This window comes from Crinia signifera, chromosome 4, assembly GCF_055691185.1.
Source record: "Crinia signifera chromosome 4, ASM5569118v1, whole genome shotgun sequence".
NCBI lineage: Eukaryota > Metazoa > Chordata > Amphibia > Anura > Myobatrachidae > Crinia > Crinia signifera.
This window is the reverse complement of record NC_139220.1, coordinates 114,930,763-114,951,706: the sequence shown is the minus strand read 5'-3', so window position 1 is coordinate 114,951,706 and position 20,944 is coordinate 114,930,763. Positions and strand designations below refer to the sequence as shown.

The following is a 20,944-nucleotide window of genomic DNA, read 5'->3' as shown; positions in this document are numbered from 1 at the left end:
AGAATATAATATCTACTGAGCCAAGTTGTTTTTTTTCTTATGTCCCAAATTGATAAGTAAGATTGTGCCGCTTTTTTTATGCCAAATCTCTAAGCTACACCCAGTGGTGAATCCAGGGGAAGGGAGAGAAGGGAATCACAATCAGGTTATTGTACATTATAGCACTCATCCCGTTTTGCGGCAGAGTATAACAACCCAGTGATGGAGCAGCTGTCAGCATGGGCCGTGGCACCACTCCATTGGGAAAAGTTATAAAGGGGTGATCATCCTGTTCCTGCTCCCCAGGATCTGCCACCGTATACACCAACAAGGAAAAGCAGTAGCGGCACCACTGCTACTGCACAGCACTTTTATCATTAGTTAATTAACTGGCCAGGACATATTGTGGAGTTAGTTTGTACCCGTGAGTGTGCTGGAGTGTTACCGCCTGGTTTGTACTACAGCAGCTGGAGGCATATAGTGGTATTACGGTGTGTGGCCTATAGTGTAAGGGGCATTATGGTGTGTGGTGTATAGTGTAAGGTTCATTATGGTGTGGCGTATAGTGTAAAGTGAATTACGGTGTGTGGTGTAATGTGTGATTGGCATGGAGTGTAACAATGTGTAATCGTGGCGCGGTGTCCCATTTTTTATTTTTTAAAGATATAATGTGCCCTCTCAATTGAAACATATGCATGGCGAGCGAAGTGAGCCATGCAATGGGGATGTATGACACTAACTGGGAGTCCATGTCAGCATAGACATCAAAAACGGTGAAAAACGTGTCGACCATTTCCATGTCAACCTTTTGCATGTGTCATCTTAGCCGCGTCAACATTTTTTCATGTGTCGACCGTTTGCATGTCAACCAATAATGGTCAACCTATTAACTGTTGACCTAATAATCCACCCCCTACCACAGAGCATTGACGGACATTTTTGATCATGAAACTACTAATGCTATCTAGGGTAATAAAATAGATATGCAGAGAAACATCCATGTACTGAACAATTATACATTAAAAGACAGAACAGGCTATACTAATAAATGTAAACTAAATGCAAGTCCTTACCAAAAAATGAACTCCAGATGTCTCAATGATCTTGGTTTCATTCCTGTGAGAAATCATGGAAGATTACTATAAAAAATCGTGACGATTACTATAAAACATACATATAAAAATAAATCTAAAATATTACAGCTATTTAAGATTTATTACACCTATTTTTGGAGGAAGCAACAAACCACTAGCAAAAGATATGTCAGTAGGCAAAGCCTTACGTCATTAGGGGCCAGATGCACTAAGCTTCAAAAGTGATAAAATGGAGAGTGATAAACTACCACCAATCAGCTCCTGCCTAACATTTATCAAACACAGTCTGTGGCATGGCAGGTAGGAGCTGATTGGCTGGCTGTTTATTACTCTCCATTTTATCACTTTTGAAGCTTAGTGCATCTGGCCCTAGAAGAGAAAACAAAAGGCTCAAATAGCCACAAATCTGGATGGAGCCTTATACCCCTTTCCCACTGCAGCTCTTAAACGGTAAATTGCAGTTTTTTTAGCCTTTTTAAATGGGTAGAGCTGCAGTGGGAAAGCTCCAGGGTGCTTTACCCGTTTAACAAATGCCAGTATTAGTTAAACGGGTAAAAAGCAGTGTCCTACCCGTTTAAGAGCCGCTTTTTGGCAGTTAGAAAGGGCCTTAAAAGGTATTTAAGATCTCTCACTGGTCCTCCCCCTCTCCTGGTACCTATCCTGCCCCCCCCCCCCTCCCCTGGTACCTGGCCTACAACCACCCCCCCAACACCACCACCACCTGCCCTGCACAACCCCTCCCCTGGTACTTGACAGCTTGCAGCAGTCCGGGCAGCGGGCAGTGCCCGCCATTCATGATATTATAGGTGCATTTTTAACAGGCAGGCAATATGGTCTCGTCTGCTGCTGGCTGTGGCACTGGTGCTGCTGCTGGTACTGAGCTCTGCATGAACTGGCATGGCTGGAAGGCGTCAGATCACTTATTTCTGGATTACCATTTTCAATGTGAAAGGTACAAAAACGGTAATTAACCAGTAATATACACTGTTTAAAACGTGCAGTATGAAAGTGGTAAAACCTGCTCTGACCCGGTTTAACCCCTTCCTGACAGAGCCAGTTTTTGCGTTCCTGACAGAGCCCTTTTTTTCAAATCTGACATGTATCACTTAAGTGGGTATAACTTTTTTTTGCTTTTACTTATCCCAGTGATTTTGAGATTGTTTTCTCGTGACACATTGTACTTCAAGTTAGTGGTAAATTTTGGTCGATACAGTCTGTGTTTTTTTGTGAAAAATACCAAAATGTCGTAAAAAAATGGAAAATTTTGCGATTTGCAAAATGTTAAATTTTCTGCTTGTGAGACAAATAATCTTACCACTCAAAATAGTTAATAACTAACATAGACCATATGTATACTTTATGTTGCCATCATTATTTCAACCTCATTTTCATTTTTTTGGACACTAGGAGGCTTAAAATATGAATAGCAAATTCTCAAATTTTCAAGAAAATTTCAAACACTGATTTTTTTAGGGACCAGTTCAGTTCTGATGTGACTTTGAGGGACTTGTATGTGAGACACCCCCATAAATGATGCCATTTCAAAAACTGCACCCCTCACAGTATTCAAAACAGCATTTTGGAAGTTTGTTAACCCTTTAGGTGTTTCACAGGAATTAAAACAAAGTGTAGGTGAAATTTCAAAATTTCTTTTTTTTTGCAGAGTTTCAATTTTAATACATTTTTCTAACGAATACAGTAGATTTTACTAGAGAAATGTGACTAAAAATTGATTCCCCCAATTCTTTGGTTTTCATAAATATCCTATATGTGGCCCTAGTGTGCACGGTGACCAAACCACAGGCTTCATAATAGAAGGAGCACCTACTTGATTTTGGAGCCTCCTTTTTATGAGATTATTTTTTAGGCACCATGTAGGTTTCTAGGCACCATAAGATGCTAAAAGTTAGGAACCCCCCCACAAGTGACCCCATTTTGCAAACTACACCCTTCAGGGAATTCATCTAGGGGTATAGTGTACATTTCAAACCCCCAGGGGTTTCACCAATTGTGGTACAACTGGGCAGTGAAAATAAAAAAAATTAATTTTTCATTTTCACAGCTCAGTTGTATCAAAATTGGTGAAACCCCTGGGGGTTTGAAATGTACACTATACCCCTAGATGAATTCCCTGAGGGGTGTAGTTTGCAAAATGGGGTCACTTGTGGGGGGGTTCCACTGTATTGGTGCAACATAGCACCCACCATTCATTCCACCAAAATCTGTGCTGCAAAATCCAAAAATCACTCCTTCCCTTCTGAGTCCTGCCATGCACCCAACTGGTATTTTTTGGTCACATGTGAGGCATTGCCGTACTCGGGAGAAATTGGGGCACAGATTTTGGGATGCTTTGTCTCCTTCATTCCTTGTGAAAATGAAAAATTTTGAGCCAGATCTGCATTTTTGTGTAAAAAAATGTAATTTTTTACAGAAAAATGCAGTTCTGGCTCAAAATTTTTCATTTTCACAAGGAATGAAGGATACAAAGCACCCCAAAATCTGTGCCCCAATTTCTCCCGAGTACGGCAATGCCTCACATGTGACCAAAAAATACCAGTTGGGTGCATGGCAGGACTCAGAAGGGAAGGAGTGATATTTGGTGGTGGAATGAATGGTGGGTGCTATGTCGCATTAGCAAGACCCCCGAAGCACCAATACAGTGGAACCCCCCCACAAGTGACCCCATTTTGGTCACCAGCTTTGGGAGGGGGGCTGGCGCTGCGGCAGCCGGGTGGGTGGGAGTGAGGGGGGCTGCCGGGTGGGAGGGGGGGGGGCTGGCGATCGGTGGTGATCGGTGCTGTACTTAACAGCACCGATCACCACCGATCACTGTGTTACCGAGCGGCTTAGCCGCCGGTAACACAGAAAACGCTGCAATTGGCTGTTCACATTTGAACAGCCAATCGCAGCGATCGCCGCGAGGGGGGATGTCTGCTGTCAGGGACAGCAGACATCTCCAAACTGTCACCGCGTCTATAGACGCGGTGACAGTTTAAAACCATGACGTATATATACGTCTTCGGTCGGGAAGTACCTCCCGACCATGACGTATATATACGTCATATGTCGGGAATATCTTTCTATATATATATGTGTGTGTGTGTGTGTGTGTGTGTGTGTGTGTGTGTGTGTGTGTATATATATATACACACACACACATATATATACACACATATATCTGTCTATATATATATATATATATATATATATATATATATATATATACACACATATATATATATATGTGTGTATATATATATATATATACATATATACACATACATATATGTGTGTATATATATATATATACACATACACACATATATATATATATATATATATATATATATATATATATATATATATATATATATATATATATATATTTCAGTACCTTTTTTTTATTTTTTTAACTCATTGCTGGGGTGGGAGGGGGGGAAGCGCTGCGTGCGCTGAGGCTCCGTGCTGCTGCTGCTGCCGGGGGACCTGGCGTGCTGCTGCTGCTGCCGGGGGACCTGAGGGAGCTGCCGGGTGAGTGCCGGGTGGGTGGGAGGGGGGTGCTGCTCATCGGTGGTGATCGGTGCTGCACCGATCACCACCGTTTTCTGTGTTACCGAGCGGCTTAGCCGCCGGTAACACAGGAAACGCTGTGAATGGCTGTTCAGATTTGAACAGCCAATCACAGCGATCGCCGACCGGGGGGGATGTCTGCTGTCAGGGACAGCAGACATCTCCTAACTGTCACCGCGTCTATAGACGCAGTGACAGTTACAAGCCATGACGTACATGTACGTCAAATGTCGGGAAGTACTTCCCGACCATGACGTACATGTACGTCAAATGTCGGGAAGGGGTTAAAGAAACGTTTCAAAAACCGGGTCAAAGCAGGTTTTGCAGTGTGAAAGTTACTCACACTTCCAGTAGTACAATATACAAAATAGTGTTTATTTAACGGACACCTCTAGTAGATGTAATTAACAAAAATGACCAATGTTTTACTTTATTAGGAAGACACTGAGTGATATCAAACAAGGTTCCGATGAAACATCCAGGAAAATGTAAAAATCGGGACAGTTTGCCGATGTCCGAGATTCCAGGTGATATTGCCGGTATTTTAAAAGCTGGCAAGCCTTTAAATGTAAACTTCCACATTAAAAATACGGTACGATTCCGGCTAAAATACCAGACCTCCTCAAAGTCAGCCCGTAATACATTTCCCTGCTCATGTCTATATAAATCTGCCCCTTCATACAGTATACCAACATATTGAGATCATCCCTCCATATCCCAAACCTGCTGGACATGTTTTGTTTGTAACCAGTGCAGAACTAAAGAAATAAAAAGAAACCTAATTTGTGTGAGGAAAAAAAAATAAAGAATTACCTGTTATACTTTAAACAGAACTGGATGGACAGAGGAAATGATTTAGTAAAAGTACTGACAAGTCCCTATCATCCTATACAGAGCTGTCTAACCTTATACCAAAAACCTTCAACTGTAAAACTTGGTAGAGGTATGCAAAGAGCACATACTGTAGAACTGGGCTCATCACCTAGGAGATGCTCACAGATCTTTCATAATGAGCCTTAACATTGAAAAGGAAAGATTTGTCTCTTACAATGTAAGTATCAAGTCACAGCTGTGATTTATTGAGCAACTGTTTGTTTGGATGCTCGCCAACCTCATTTGCAGACATCATAGAGGTTGATAGCATCAATAACATTTTTACACACTAAGCATCCTTGAGGCACAAACTATATAGACAATGTATTTGGCCACAACTTAATGATTGCCACAGGGGTATAAAATCAAGCATGCAGTCTCCATTTGCGATACAAAATGTGCCCTTTTGGAGAGCTCGGTGACTTCAAGCATGGTACTGTGATAGGATGCCACCTTTGTAATTAAACTGCCCGTGAAATGTTATCCCTGCTTTATATTCTAGGGTCGACTGTGACATTATCAGAAAGTGGAAGCATTTAGGAACAGCAGTAACTCAGCCACAAATTGGGGTCAATAACTGCAAAGACGCATAAAAGTCACCAACGATCCTTAAGGTGCCCACATACGCACCGATCCCGGCGGTGCGATGCTGTACGATGGGGTGCGCGCTCCCGCGGCACCTCATCGTACAGTACAAAAAGTATGTGCTGCCCATACTTTTTGTACTAGCTTTATCTAGCATAGCATCGCATCGCATGCACATCGTATGCACAAGGCATACGATGCGATGCTATGTGTGCTAGTTAAGCCCACAACGCACGCCGGGATCGGTGCGTGTGTGGGCACCATTAGCTAAAAAGCTTTAAAAATTGCACTTGCATCTAATGTAAACACTAAAACTGTGTGGTGGGAGCTTAATGGAATAGGTTTCCACAACTGAGTCACTGCATGCAAGCCTCTCATCACCAAGCCCAACATAAAGCATGTCAACACTGGACTGTGGAGCAGTGGAAAGGTGTTCTTTGGGGTGACAAATCACGCTTCTCTGTTTGGCAGTGAGATGGGTGAGTCTGGGTTTGGCAGATGCCAGGAGAACATTACCTGCCTGACTGCATTATGCAAACTGTGAAGTTTGCTGGAGGAGGGATAATGGAATGGGGCTGTTTTTCAAGGTTTGGGCTAAGCCCCTTATCTCCAGTGAAGGGCAATCTTAATGCATCAACGTACCAAGGCAATTGATTTGTGGCAACAGCATGGGGAAAGCCCTGTTCGATTCCAACATGACTGGGCCCCAGTGCACAGGGCAGGGACAATAAAGACATGGCTCAATGAGTTTGGTGTGGAAGAACTTGACTGGCCTGCACAGAGCCCACACCTAAACCTAATTGAGCAACTCAAACTGGAATGGAGATTGAGAGCCACAGTGCCTAACCTCCTAAATGAGGTTACACTTGTTGCGGGGGGTTCTGAAGTCACAGTTGGGTAGGTAAACTCCAGCTGAGCTGAGGATCCTGACCAACACACCAATTGTACGATCCATTAACAATCGCAATCTTAAAGAGTAAACGCCAACATATTAAAAAGGCAATACACAGAGAAACACCTCATGGATTATTTTTCTGTATAAAACTCATGAATGGTGGACAAACCAAAAAAGCGCAATTGAAAAAAGGTATTCCTAATGTGTTTCCCATTATTGAACAACTTCTGCCTACTCAATCATCTTCAGCTAGTGGATAAATAATTTTTTTCTTCTTTTGGTTTAGTTTATTTAAAGCTTTCAAACAGACTAGGCATCTAAACTAATGTTTTTTTATTCAAAAATGTTTAATGCCAGCGACATATCCAGTGCTAATGTTCCTTTCCTTCTCTTTTTTGTTTGTGCTTTTCTGTGAAAATTGCTTGTGCATGATTTAATTAGGATTTGAAATTGGTTTAAAACAAACAAAAAAAAATGTAAGCCTGTTTTTTTTCCTAACCCTGATAAATTACTCAACTGGCTATGCTTAAGGATAATCGCGTCACGTTAGAAATACTTGTGGATTTTTACCACATAAATTTCTGTATGTGGCAACGCAGGCAGAGAACAGCTTTGTTACTTTCGCTTACTGTTCTTTGAGGAAAACAACAACAACAACAACAACAACAACAGGTACATGATATAAGCAACTAAAAACAGTTGATATAATTTTCTGATGTTACCTGTTACTGGTGTATAAAGCTGCTAACTGATGGACAACATTCATCACTACCTCATAACACCTAGATACAAAACAGGAGAGCTCCTGGAAAGAAAAGAAAAAGAAACAATTACAAAAAAAAGTAGAAAACTGGGCAAAATTGCAAAGTAACTGACTAGATAAATGAAAGAAAAAAACTCAAACATATAATAGATAGGAGTAAATCACACTATTCCATGCTGATGATGCAAAATCAGCTAGCAGCACGTAAATAGTTAACTATAGCTTGATGTGACTATGACTTGCAGCTATCAGGATGCAGTTTAAATCCCGACGGTCGGGATCCCGGCGTTCAAAATCCCGACACTTTCTCCCCCCGTGGGTGTCCACGACACCCTCGGAGGGAGAACAAATTAGTGTGCCGAGCGAGGCACCGGGCCCTCTGCGTGGCGAGCGCAGCGAGCCCGCAAGGGGGGGGCGATCCACGTCCCCCCCTTGTCGGGATTTCGGCGTTCGGGATTTTGAACGCCGGGATCCCGACCGCCGGCTTTTCATGCCGAATCCGCAGCTATCACATGGGTGTTTACTTCTCAGCAATGTATATTTTGCTTTAACTCATAAATCATGTCATGCCTTTATATATTATAAGCAATGTGACTGCCATCTTGCCCTTAGTATTTTATTGAAACTAAAAGGTGGCCTTACACAGGTCAGACTTGTCTGATGAACAAGTCTGACGCGGTTTTCCCTTGAACTCTCGACAGCGCTCCCATCTGACTTGGCTCTTGATGTGCCATTTTTTTTACATGCGATTTATCTCATGTAAAAACTACCTTGGAGCTGATGGGGAGTTTAAGGGAAATCAGATGCGATACATCGCACCCATGATGTGCCGCTGATGGTCTGATTCTAATTAATCTCTTGTGCTGCACATAACAGCTCTATGATCCGATCCTCAAGGGAACACGCATTAGATCCAATGTCAAACACCTCCGATTTAGTCCACTTTCACCTGATGTATAGGCCCGATTCCTCCCATCAGAATCGGCCCAAATTGGGCTGGTGTGTATGGGCACTTTATGTGCCCGATTTAGGTTTAGAGAGGAAGATTTTTGTATTCCGCACTGAGTGCTCCTTTGTGCATACTTTTATTTTTTGTATATACTTATATGTTTATTCTTTTGTAACCCTTTATGCTCTTTGTTAAAGATGGTGTTAACCTTCTCTAATGCGTAGACGTATATAATGGAGAAAGGAAATGGTAGAGATATTTTGGGTGCACCCAAAATATCTCTACCATTTCCTTTCTCCATTAAATACGCCCGATTTAGATTTGTAAGTAATGCAAGAAAAGCAAGCACTGCAGGTCTGTCAGATGTAACGTGTAGAAAGATTTAGATTTGGGTGGAGTGTTTTTAAAATCTAAACTGCAAAGCTGTAACGTGTGTGCCACATGCAAAAGCAGCCAGTATTTGCCCTGCACAGCAAAACCCACCCAAATCTAAATCTCTCTGCACATTTTACATCTGCAGCACAACATGGATTTTCCCAGTAGCTTGGTCTTTGTGTTACTTACAAACATGAATCAGGCTCTAATTTACACAGCCTTATATCATTGGTGGAACACAAATTATATTACTATCACTACATTCAGCAGTCAGAGGCATTACTTTGTGATAATGCTTGTTCTTAAGGACACGTGTAAGGAGATATAAATATCAGAATCCAAAAAACAAATAAATACCGGAGCTTATTTTACAGGGACTTAAATGTAACTGTGCAATAGCACACCCGATTTTTAGCAGTGCATATTAAGAAATAGGCCTATCCTCTGACTAGTCTTTCCATCAAACTGCATATTTCTTCATAATGACCAGGACTACTCCTAATTAGCAAAGCAGGAAATAATGAAATCATTCTTGACAGCGTATTAGCCAATTCATCCCCTCAAAAATCCACTCATATGCCTCAGATTTTAAAATGCCCCATACAAAGTAGGAGATATTGTGAAAAATATCGCTCAGAAAGGGTCTTCTAAGCAATATTGTCCAATGTGTACACTCAACATCATTAACAATGCGTGCTACCATGCATCTTTAATGATTATTGGAGTCAAACACCCTAAATGTTTAACGTGCCCCAGCGACATCATAGAACAATATTGGTGACCGATATTGTTCATTGTGTACGCACAATAATCGTCCGCCCGCGGGCGATCTGGTTAACTATAATCGGCCGCAGACCCTAACGCCTAGTGTGTATGGGAATTAAGTCTTATGAGAAAATAAAAAATTAGCTCGAGAACAAAACACCAGAGAAACTGATTAAAACCTGAGTTAATGACATTTCTTTAATTCTAGAGGTAAGCCACCTCCAGTTTTCTAAGCGGTTATATTACATAGGGTATATATACTAAAGGTTGATTTACAGTATAAACTGTTGCCAATGTGTGTTTTAGTCCTGGAAGCCCCACATCAATTAAGATCGACCTTTAAAAATCGATCAACATCGACCTTCAGGGATTACACAGGTTGGGATTGTTGGGTCTACAACAACTAGGTCGACAAGCATTGGGTCAACATGGGTCAAGGTCAACACAAGCATTAGTTCGACAGTCAAAAGGTCGACATGAGTTTTTTACACTGTTTTTTTTTACCAGAATAGTAGGGCATGAAATACCGCCTGTCGGCACATGTCGGCTCAAAAAAACTGTGAAAAACCCTATGTTGACCTTTTGACTGTCGACCTAGCCCATGTCAACCTAATGTAATGTCAACCTAGTAGTTGTAGACCTAATGACATATCCCAATTAAACAGCCATGTCTCTAAATCTCATGAACTATGAATCATCAGAAATCATGGTTCACAAATATCAACAAGTATAAGCATTATAACAGCAGAGGCACAAGTACAAAACAATGACCCACCTAAACTGCCTCAGAACACTATCCGTATGGACAGTGACCTGTGGTGAGCAAAGCGAAGCAAGCCCAATGAGTACATGTTTTAATGTTCTGAACAACTTAAACTGTGTTCTGAAGAAGCTCAGTTTTGCAAACCCAGGTGGTCATGTCTAAAATCAGTAGCGGAATATGGATCTATAACTTTAGGCATCTACAGGTTGCATTTTAACCCCTTGAGTGGTGGGTTTTGCTGGGGCAGGATAAACCTACCAGGGCAGGTTTGTCCTGCCCCAGCAAAACCCACCACAGAAAGCTGGAAGCCCCCCTCACCTCCGCTCCGGCATTAGTACACCCGAGCTTCTCTGCTGCCGCTCTCCCCCCTGCCTAAGCCGCCTGTCACATTCAGCACTGCAGTGACATCGGCAGCAGGCTGGGGGATGTTGGCGGCGGCTTAGGAGGACTTGGGTGCCTGAGCGCTCCAGAGTCCCCTCGAGCAGCACTGACCATACCAGAGCCTGCCGACGACATCACTGTAAAATGAGTGACGGGCTGGCAGGTGGGCGGGTCAGGCCAGGGGAGCACCAGAGGTGCTGCGCCAGTGGTGCACACCTGGACACCACTGGCGCACACCTATTCTATATTAGTGGTATGCCTGGAAATTCTATATTAGTGGTATGACCGCAGAAGCAGCGCAGCTGAGCCAGGAAAATTTCCGGGCATACCACTCAAGGGGTTAAAGAAAAACAGACATGTTTATTAAACTATATTTTAATGCACAGCCAATATATTTCTTTCCAACAGCAAAAAGACTAGTACAGAGAAGTCCATTAAATATTCAGTCATGTTAGGCTGACAACTTCAGCACTTTAGAAGTAGATTCTTTTTTATACAAAATTTCCTGTATAAGTGTTTTTTTATATGATGATTTTTTTACCATGTATGTATAAATGACAGAACAGTGCAGACATGTATAGGGGACTATTAGCACAAAAGCTAAACAGAAGAAAACCAGAATGCAGACATATATATGACAAAACACAAATAATAGCCAAGAAAATGGGCCATATAAAAGCATCTTAAGAGGAAAAGTTACCTGCAGGAAGGAAACAAATCTTCCCATTTGGATTTGGGAGTCACCCTCTACAATGCTGGAGTCTGCAGCTTTAAAAAGGAACAAAGAAATAATATAAGCATTAATATAATCAATGACAAACAAGACCATCGGTTACAATTGAAAAACTTATAACCATGAAATACTGTAGGTCTGTGGTAGACAGAGTATATGTAGTATTTAACCATAACCAGTAGCATAAATGAAGAGAGCTTACCTGGTTCCCCATAGAATAAAAGTCCATTATAGAATTTGGTTTCTGCCTGTAGCACAAAAAGAAGTAAATAACATTTTTAAAAATGTTATCTAATAACACAGTGATATTATGGCGACATTAAAAAACAACAACCTTCAAGCTGGAAAATAAAGATCATATCAGCTTGGAAGAACTGAACATGGTTAACATTCCATGGGGAAAGGGTAAGGGGTACCTCAATTAGCTGCAAAAATTCATTGGGTTCAAATAAAAAAAAAAATCTTTGCTTCACTTTATTTTTTTTAAACCATTAATTCTGTGAATCCAATTAGGTTCAGTGAAACCTGGGTGTTTTTGCAAGTGCATCCTTGAGGTTTAATAGGATAGCTCAAGGCAATACCATTACCCCTGGTAATTGGATACCCCCATGTCTGACCAATAACAACAGAAATATAAAATATAACTTACCTCATACTTCAATTTCTTAATCTCACAACACAAAGCAGCATACACAGTTATAACTTTATTTAAAACCTGTCAACATGAAAGAAAAAAAAAAAAAATTATACAGTTAATAATTCACACTTATCTCTTATCACTATATTTGACATTTTCACCAGCATTGGCAGATATTACCATAGTACAGTGGTTCCCATACTTTTTAAAATCACGGCACCCTAGAGCATCAACCTTTTTTTTTTTTTCAAGGCACCCCTAGACCAAACGCTTCTTATTGAAAATTCAGAAACAAATGTTAACTTTAGTCAATTGTGTTTATATGTTATCCTTATTTATGTGGTTGCTTCTATTTGTCCACATATGTTATGATTGGTGGCCACAAGCCACAAGTTTTGCCTGTTACATTGACCATAAATAACTTGGTCTTGAACCATCAACCCAAGGCACCACTGCAAGTGTCCTGAGACACCCTAGGGTGCCATGGCACACAGTTTGGGAACCACTGCCATAGTGCATTTTTGAAAGAAAGAAAGAAAGAAAGACGGGTCTTTATACACTATTCAATGTCGCAGTGTGTGTGTGTGTGTATATATATATATATATATATATATATATATATATATATATATATATATATATATATATATATATATATATATATATATCATACATGAATGTGTTCAGTTTGTGCAATGTGCTGTACTTACCTTGTTGTCCGTTCTGATGAGCTCCAGAAGAGAAGATTGTTCAAAGGGCACAAGCTAAAATAAAATCAGGAAAAGTCATATATTCTATTTTGTGTACAAAGTAGAAAGATAATATTGTTTTAAGATAAAATAAACATTGTAACAATGGCAAAGCACATTATATGGTTCTTATAGTGTAGGGTTAACGGGGGTAAATAGATTACCGTCTCAATTTTTTTTATTTTAGAAGACATCCACAGATACCTAGTTCTTAGTTACTGCGGATGAAAAAACGGTAGCCATGGATTAACGGACATTAAACCAAAACCATTTCTGCCCACTACCCCAGGCAGGTAAAAAGAAATCCCCAATAACTGCCAGCTTCAAAGTTAATTGGATAGCGACAGGGGATCAAGATCGACATGCATTAGGTCGACATAGCCTTAGGTCGACAGGATCATTAGGTCGACGTGGGAAAGGTGGACAGTCAAAAGGTTGACATGGGCTTGTCATGGGGGCTTTTTGAGCCAACGTGTGGTATTTCATGCCCTACCATCCACTAGGGTGTGGAGGGAGCATAGAATAGTGTGCCATGCAAGGGGACGCGGTGTCCATGAGGACTGTCGACCTTCCCCATGTCCACCTAATGCTTCTGTCCACCTAAATCCTGTCAACCTTTCTGTGGTCAACTTAAATAATCCACCACCCCCCTCCCCCAAATATAGTTATAGAGATAACTTTCACACAGATGCCTCATGAGCAATTTAAAGGGCTGATATAACTACTGGAATTGTTAATGTACAATGCCTGTCAACTACCCCAATTGGTGCTCATAAGACACATAACAGCATGTGAATATGAATGCAGTACTGAAGTTAATAGAACCATTCCTGTGGGAATAGTGTGATTGTCTGTTAATATCCCACAAGCTCCATATCTGAAAACTACCTCAGTCCGCCCTAAATCAGCTCATGGTAAAAATTGCACATCAGCACTCAGTCGGCTTTAAAACACAGCAGATAGAAGTCAGCGATAACCAAGCATTTCTCAAACAAAACTAGGGGCAATAAGCAGAGGTTGGTCAGTTCTCTGTAGCTATAGCAAGAACACAGATTTGAGTGCACCCTCAATACTTAGAGAATATATCCTTTATCCTGGTATATGCAAGCAGTCATGTGACAGCGTATGACCGGATGATGATGGGGCTGGATTATCAGTTTCTAGCAGGAAATCTTATTTTTCCAAGTTTGTTAAAGAAGTCTGACCTTTTCTAATAAAACATATTTGAAATGTCATTTTGAAACAAAAGATGTCTTTGAAACTAAATATTCAAAAACAAACAGGAAATTTATAATCTGTTCCGACATCAATTAACACAGAGCAACACTACAGTTAAAAAAATAAAAAATAAAACACAATAAAAATTGCTAAGTAGAAACAATAGTATGTAGAAAAGAAGTCTAGGTTCGGTTTCTGGTAGGTCTAAATACATACTGACAGCCAATTGGTGTGTGTATTAGTATAGTAGGTAACTGGCAGGGACTTATTCAACATTATCTGATAAACAGTGCACAAGTATTCATGTAAAATTATTATTCTGCGCATTATAGTTGATTTATAAGATGCTGATAAGTGTCTGTACTACCATGTTACAGTATAAACAGAAATCAGAGTCCTTGATTGGGAGGTAGGGAATAACATGGGCCCTTATTTTGGTTGGTGCGGTAATATCCGCGTGCGTTCGTGCCGCCGATGTTTTGTGTCTGCGCATGTGCAATGGCGTCTCTGCGCATGTGCGAGCGGGATGCACGGCCAAATTCCGCATGGAATGTGTACACTACGAACAGGGGGTGGAGAGGGGTGTGAAGGGCTGTTTGGGCTCATTACCATATGTTTACACCCCGCGTTTCATGGGCGTTCCCATGAAAACGCTGGGCGTACGTATGGTAATGTGGTCGTGACGCACGTGTAGGGGGCGGACATATGACATTGCCGGATGTCAGCTGCCCGCCCAGATCCCTGCTTTTGCACGGAGAAATGCCTGTGTGGTCTGAGGTTGCGGGAGCTGCCTGGCCACTCGGTCCTGCATTCGATGGTCTGCGACCATCCAATGATGGGGGAGGTTCCCTGAGATGGAGGAGGTGTATTCATGAAAAATACACGTACGGTCCGTTCGGCCAGCTTCTTACCGCGTACGGACGGCGTTGGCGATCCATATGGAAGGCGGGGTTTAGGACGCACGGTCCTGCCCGCATAATCGGATCCGGCCGCACCGATCAGAATAAGGGCCATGGAGACATGGATATTGTATGAAGAAAAAGATGGTAGATATCCCTGCTTACAGTCTAGATTTATAGTATGTACACGCGCTTCGATTCAGGGTCATTTTCAATTCGATTTTGTGTATAGAGGAAAAATTAATTGAAAATGACCCTGAATTGATCAGTGTTATCAGCCTTCGATGCAGATGCCATCCCAATGCGCAGCACTGGGATCAAAGGCAGAAATAGACTTGCCTGGGAAGTCTATTTCTGCTTCGATCTGGAACATGGTAGGCAGTTATGTGCTGCTCTATGCAGCATCCCCCCCCTCCCCTAGCGCATCCTCCTCCCTCCTGTTCCATTCCAGCAACCCGCCGGCCGCCGATATCGAATCATTATTGATGGCCACCAGGATTGAAGCATCTTTACGCCCCATTTGGATTACTTCTATGGTCATTAACAAGCACTAAGACAAAATAATCAAGTAAAAACACACGCATAAGACCAGCAGTATTACAACTAAAAAAATTAAAAAAAAAATTCGGTACTTGTTTCCTAGCACGGCCACAATCTTATGGATCGTGTACCTTTAAGTTAAGGTACACGATCCATACGATGGACCCGATTTCCTTTTAAATCAGGTCCATTTTGCCGGCTAGGACACAATATCGGGGGCATCGCGTCGGTCGGGACCATTAACATTGGTCCCGACGCGACCGACGCGATGCCCCCGATATTTCCATAGGCTTCAATGTTAAAAAATATTTTAACATTGAAATCGTGTCGGGAAAGGTAAAATATCGGGGGCATCGCGTCGGTCGGGACCATTAACATTGGTCCCGACGCGATTTTTCCATAAGCTTCAATGTTAAAATATTTTTTAACATTGAAATCGTGAGAAAATGTGAAAAATGTGAAATGGGCCAATATGACCCATTTCACATTATAGATGTCCCCGTCGTCACCCCACGATAGACGCCAACCCGAAGCGTGGCGAGCGCAGCGAGCCCGCGAGGGGCGGCGGTGCGCGTCCTCCGACCTTTTCATTCCCCTACTATCCACGTCGGCGTGGAGTTGAGAATAGAATAGTGTGGCGAGCGCAGCGAGCCACCGAGCCCGAAGCGTGGCGAGCGCGCCCCGCGAGGGGACGCGTAAAACTTCACAGGTATACGCGTGCGCTCACCACGCTTCGGGCTCGGTGGCTCGCTGCGCTCGCCACACTATTCTATTCTCAACTCCACGCCAACGTGGATAGTAGGGGAATGAAAAGGTCGGAGGACGCGCACCGCCGCCCCTCGCGGGCTCGCTGCGCTCGCCACGCTTCGGGTTGGCGTCTATCGTGGGGTGGGGTGTACGACGTTAAATTTGGGGGGGTTGGGAATATTTTACATTGAATCCAATGTAAAATCGGGTCCCAGGGACCCGATTTACATTTCATTCAATCAAAAAATCGGGTCGAAAATCGGTCGGTCGCATCGCATGCGATGGACCCGATTTTTCCGACACGACCACCCCGATGTAAATCGGTGTGGCCGTGCTAGGAAACAAGTACCAAAAATTCAAATAAAAAAAGCGATAGGAAAAGAAAAAAGGTATGCAGTCATTAGGTGGACAGTGTCTAGGTCGACAGATGAAAAAGGTAGACACGCATTAAGTAGACATGGTCAAAAGGTTGACATGAGTTTTTCCATTTGTTTTTTAAACTGACTTGTTTAAAAAGATGAGAATATAAAAACGCCCGAAGCTACAAGCGAGTGCAGCAAGCCATGCGAGATGAAGCAGCACTTATACGGTGTCTAGGTTGATAGACAAAAATAATATGAAGAAAACGGATGTCGACCCTTTTCACTGTAGACCTAATGACCCATACCCGGAAAAAAAATATATATTATTATTACAGCTGTTTTGTGCACGGACGCACAGATCTAAAATATTTTTTAGTAGAGTTTTACAAACTCTGCCAATACGGTCCAGATTTTAAGGACATCCTTTCTTGAAGCTAGATGGTTAAATCAAAATAACTCAGGTACCAATTAAGTCACCTGTGCTCAAGCATGAATGCTTAAAACCTGGACTGTTCTGACAGATTTCGGGAATACAGGTGTATGCATCTGAAAATCATAGTGTTCAAACCTTTAGTGCTATTGGATCCAGACTAAAGTCCCACACATCACCAATAGAATCATCCAGGGCATTTTCAATTCTCCGCAGTTGGGATGTATATTCCTCAAGAAATTTCCCATAACTTTTTAGCTGTACCTCAGCATGAATTTCTATAAATAATATAAAATATAGTTATGAGGACACATATCCAGTAACAATGAAGTCTCTGTTTACTCTTAAATTCAAGGAAAACAATTACACACAAAAATGACATTTTAAAAAGGTAATTTCAGTTAGCATTTTCCTCATAAGACAAGCACATCACCCAAGCTCATGAATAGAAATCGGTGTGCAGACATGTGACCAGGACAGAGTGCATATTACATTATCTTGGATCCGCAAGTACGGAAATTCTTGTGTTTACAAGGACAAAATCATGCGAGTTTGATTGAAGTGCTCTGATTAATGCGTACATATAGTCAGCATGCATGGAAGTAGAACATTCAGGTTTATGCATTGACATTAGTGCTCCCTTTCCTAAGCCAAACAAGCAGCAATCTTCAGTGTACACACAATTGGAGTTTCCATTGGCTGCGCAATTCTAAGGACAAACTAGCATATAACAAACAGGAAAAAAAAAAGTGGCTAGGTATTGTATACACTGGTGTAATATAATATCCTGGATAATTGGGCTGTTTGAGCAAACATTGCTGGACATTGTAAGGTACAATACCATTAATAGCCAGAGAGCTTAACTCATAATGGAAAACAGTTGTTTTTACAAAACCGCCACTTAACTTTTAGATTACTTTGTCCCATACTTGCCTACCTGACCCTCTCCATGCGGAAGAAAATGTGTTAAAGATATTGGGTGTACACACTACTAGACGATAGTGTGAATAATATCACTCAGAGAACCCTCTCTTAGTGGCACTGTTTACAATATTGTGTTTATGGGGCTTTTACATACATACTATGAAATAAATATTTTAACATACAATAAAAGTATTATGAAAAACATCTCCTAAAATAATGTCACATTTTCTATTCAAAGTGAAGTGTTGTTTTGCTAATGGACTAAAGAAATAGGACTAAAATTAAATAAATAAAAATATATAAAAAAAAAAAAGGAAATTGATAACCTTGCAAAAAAAAAAAAAAAAAAAACAGGAAAGAGCTTCCCTCCAGCAGTTTTCCTGAAATGAAAATCGAAGTTCCTGTTTTTAATTTTTGTTTCACTGAGCATGATACACTAAGGGGGAAATTTATCAAAGCTGGAAAAGATATAAAGTACCAACCAACCAGTTCCTGTCATTCTGAAACTTGATAGCCACATCGTTAAGCATTATTCAAACAAGTGCCAAATATTTGTGGTCCTACTGTACCCTTATATTGCAATGAAGGCTCAATAAAATGGGCCACAGAACCTGGTATACAGACATCAGCTGTATCATTGCTATTCAAATATTTTTGTACTTTCACCAAATAAGGCTATATTATACACTACAAAATAAACGTGTCCCATCTGTATCACCGCCAAGTCTAAAGCTGGTTACACACTTGACAATCCTGGGTCTTGGCCGACTGCACTACCGACAGAACGCTATGATGTCAGTCGGCCATAGGCACTGAACGATATATCGTGCAGTGGTCACATCCAGGAGAATTATGTCCTTATGGTATCTTCAGCACTTGTGTATTATCACGGCGCCCACGATGTTGATCGTACTGCAGCACATCACATCGCATGCAATATAGCGGCATGCGATGTGATCAGATGCAATTTTTAATTGTACAAGCACCCTGATGGGTGCTTACAATGTTAAATGCACCCCCATTGTCAACACCACCCCCACTATCAACTCCAACCCAAAGCGTGGTGAGGGCAGCGAGCCCGCAAGGGGCGGCGGTACGCGTCCTTCGACCTTTTCATACCCCCACTATCCACGTCGGCGTGGAGTTGAGTTTAGATAGTGTGGCGAGCGCAGCAAGCCACCGAGCCCGAAGCGTGGCGAGCGCAGCAAGCCCTGCGAGGGGACGTGGATTAATTTACCTGTATTCTGCATCTGCTCGCCACGCTTTGGGCTCGGTGGGGATTTAACATTGTATGCACCCATCAGGTTGCTTGTACAACTAAAAATCGCATGGCATGCAATGCGATAATTGTACATTCTGGCTAGTGTCATAAAACACACCACCGATGGTACGTAACAAATGAATACCTGGGGCCATAAAAAAAAAACATGCATAGAGAGAAATCTGTTGGATAATGCTGAAGAATAAATACACCTGCACTTTTGCTACAGAGCAGTTTCTTTGGTTGGTCTGATTGCTGCCATGTCCATTAATGAATTCCAAATTAATATAAAAGGCAGAGTGCATTTAAATTCAGTCAGTGTGATTCCTATTCATAAGACAGCTGCCATGCAGGCAGAGGGAGCAGGCAGGGAAAGCTCAGGGTCCTCTCCCATTCCCCTGCCTCCCATTCCCCTGCCCAGGGTAACCAGGGCTGCTTCTCGCACTGTTCCAGCATCTCAGTAAAAACAATACCACCCCAAAAAAAGTGTTTTTATTTGCAGCCAGTGTCAGCCGGCATCTGCCCCACACACACTACTACTACCAAGGACCACGAAGCGTCACATAAGCCCCATAGGAGTGTGTAAAAGAAATGATGGTCAGAGTGGACCAATAAGAGCAAATATAGGGTGAACAGACAGATAAGAGTCAGGCTGCGCGAGTAGGATTGGGGCACCTGGGGGCACAGAGCATGGGACACACACACCTGAGGTGTCACCACTGGGGGACGCTGCGGGGTCAGGGCAGCAAGCCATGAATACATGCTAAGTGACAGCACAGCCCCCGGTAACAAAGTAAGCTCGGTGGTGGTGCTGCAGCAGCGGCGGCCATAATACAGGTCAGGGAACCCCCTCCCCGCTTACTCTGAGAGCCGTCATCGAACCGATCAAACTCCCAGTCCGGAGACACCGCATCGCTTGTCGCCGCCATCGCTGTCCAACCGAGGGATGACCACCAACCCCACCCGCCACTGTCACCCGTGACACCCGGCTGCACGTGACTTCCTGCCAGTGCACGCCCCCTGCTCAACCTCGGGGTGGGGGGTGACGCGCGATCCCACAGCCTGACGCATATGTGGCCATTTTTATTACGGGCATATGCTGCCAGCGTGTGTAGAGACCATTTCTTGCTAGGGGAATATGGTGTGTGTGCTGTTGATTGCCCATTCCTATGCCGCAGCCGGACGGGGTAGTTTGTTTTCTAAAGACCAGTGACTTTGTATATCAACAACGTTGTCATTTTAACAGTATTTCATGATTTTCCCACAGAGAGGGATGGCCAAGTGACCATCGATGGCTGTCAATTCCTCAATGGATGACTATTAATGGTTTCACAACCAATGGTCATCACTGTTTTTTTCATTGACAAGTCTTTAGAGCAGTGATTTTCAACCTTTTTACCATGCGGCACACTAAATAAGATTTTAAAATTGCCAAGGTACACCATGAGATCC

At 42.2% G+C, this 20,944-nt stretch overlaps 1 protein-coding gene across 1 annotated transcript in view; it reads right to left on the bottom strand.

The window, feature by feature from the left end:
- Positions 1-20,533, bottom strand: part of WASHC4 (WASH complex subunit 4) — a 59,137-nt gene extending 38,604 nt beyond the window's left edge. The window contains exons 1-8 of the mRNA XM_083182289.1: positions 20,355-20,533; positions 17,446-17,585; positions 13,073-13,126; positions 12,375-12,440; positions 11,928-11,973; positions 11,693-11,760; positions 7,719-7,801; positions 1,053-1,095 (exon numbers count right to left, since the gene is read on the bottom strand). Coding sequence (XP_083038415.1) covers positions 1,053-1,095; positions 7,719-7,801; positions 11,693-11,760; positions 11,928-11,973; positions 12,375-12,440; positions 13,073-13,126; positions 17,446-17,585; positions 20,355-20,421 — 567 coding nt within the window. The 5' untranslated portion in view covers positions 20,422-20,533. The remainder of the gene's footprint in view (positions 1-1,052; positions 1,096-7,718; positions 7,802-11,692; positions 11,761-11,927; positions 11,974-12,374; positions 12,441-13,072; positions 13,127-17,445; positions 17,586-20,354) is intronic.
- Between the last annotated feature and the right edge of the window lie 411 nt (positions 20,534-20,944).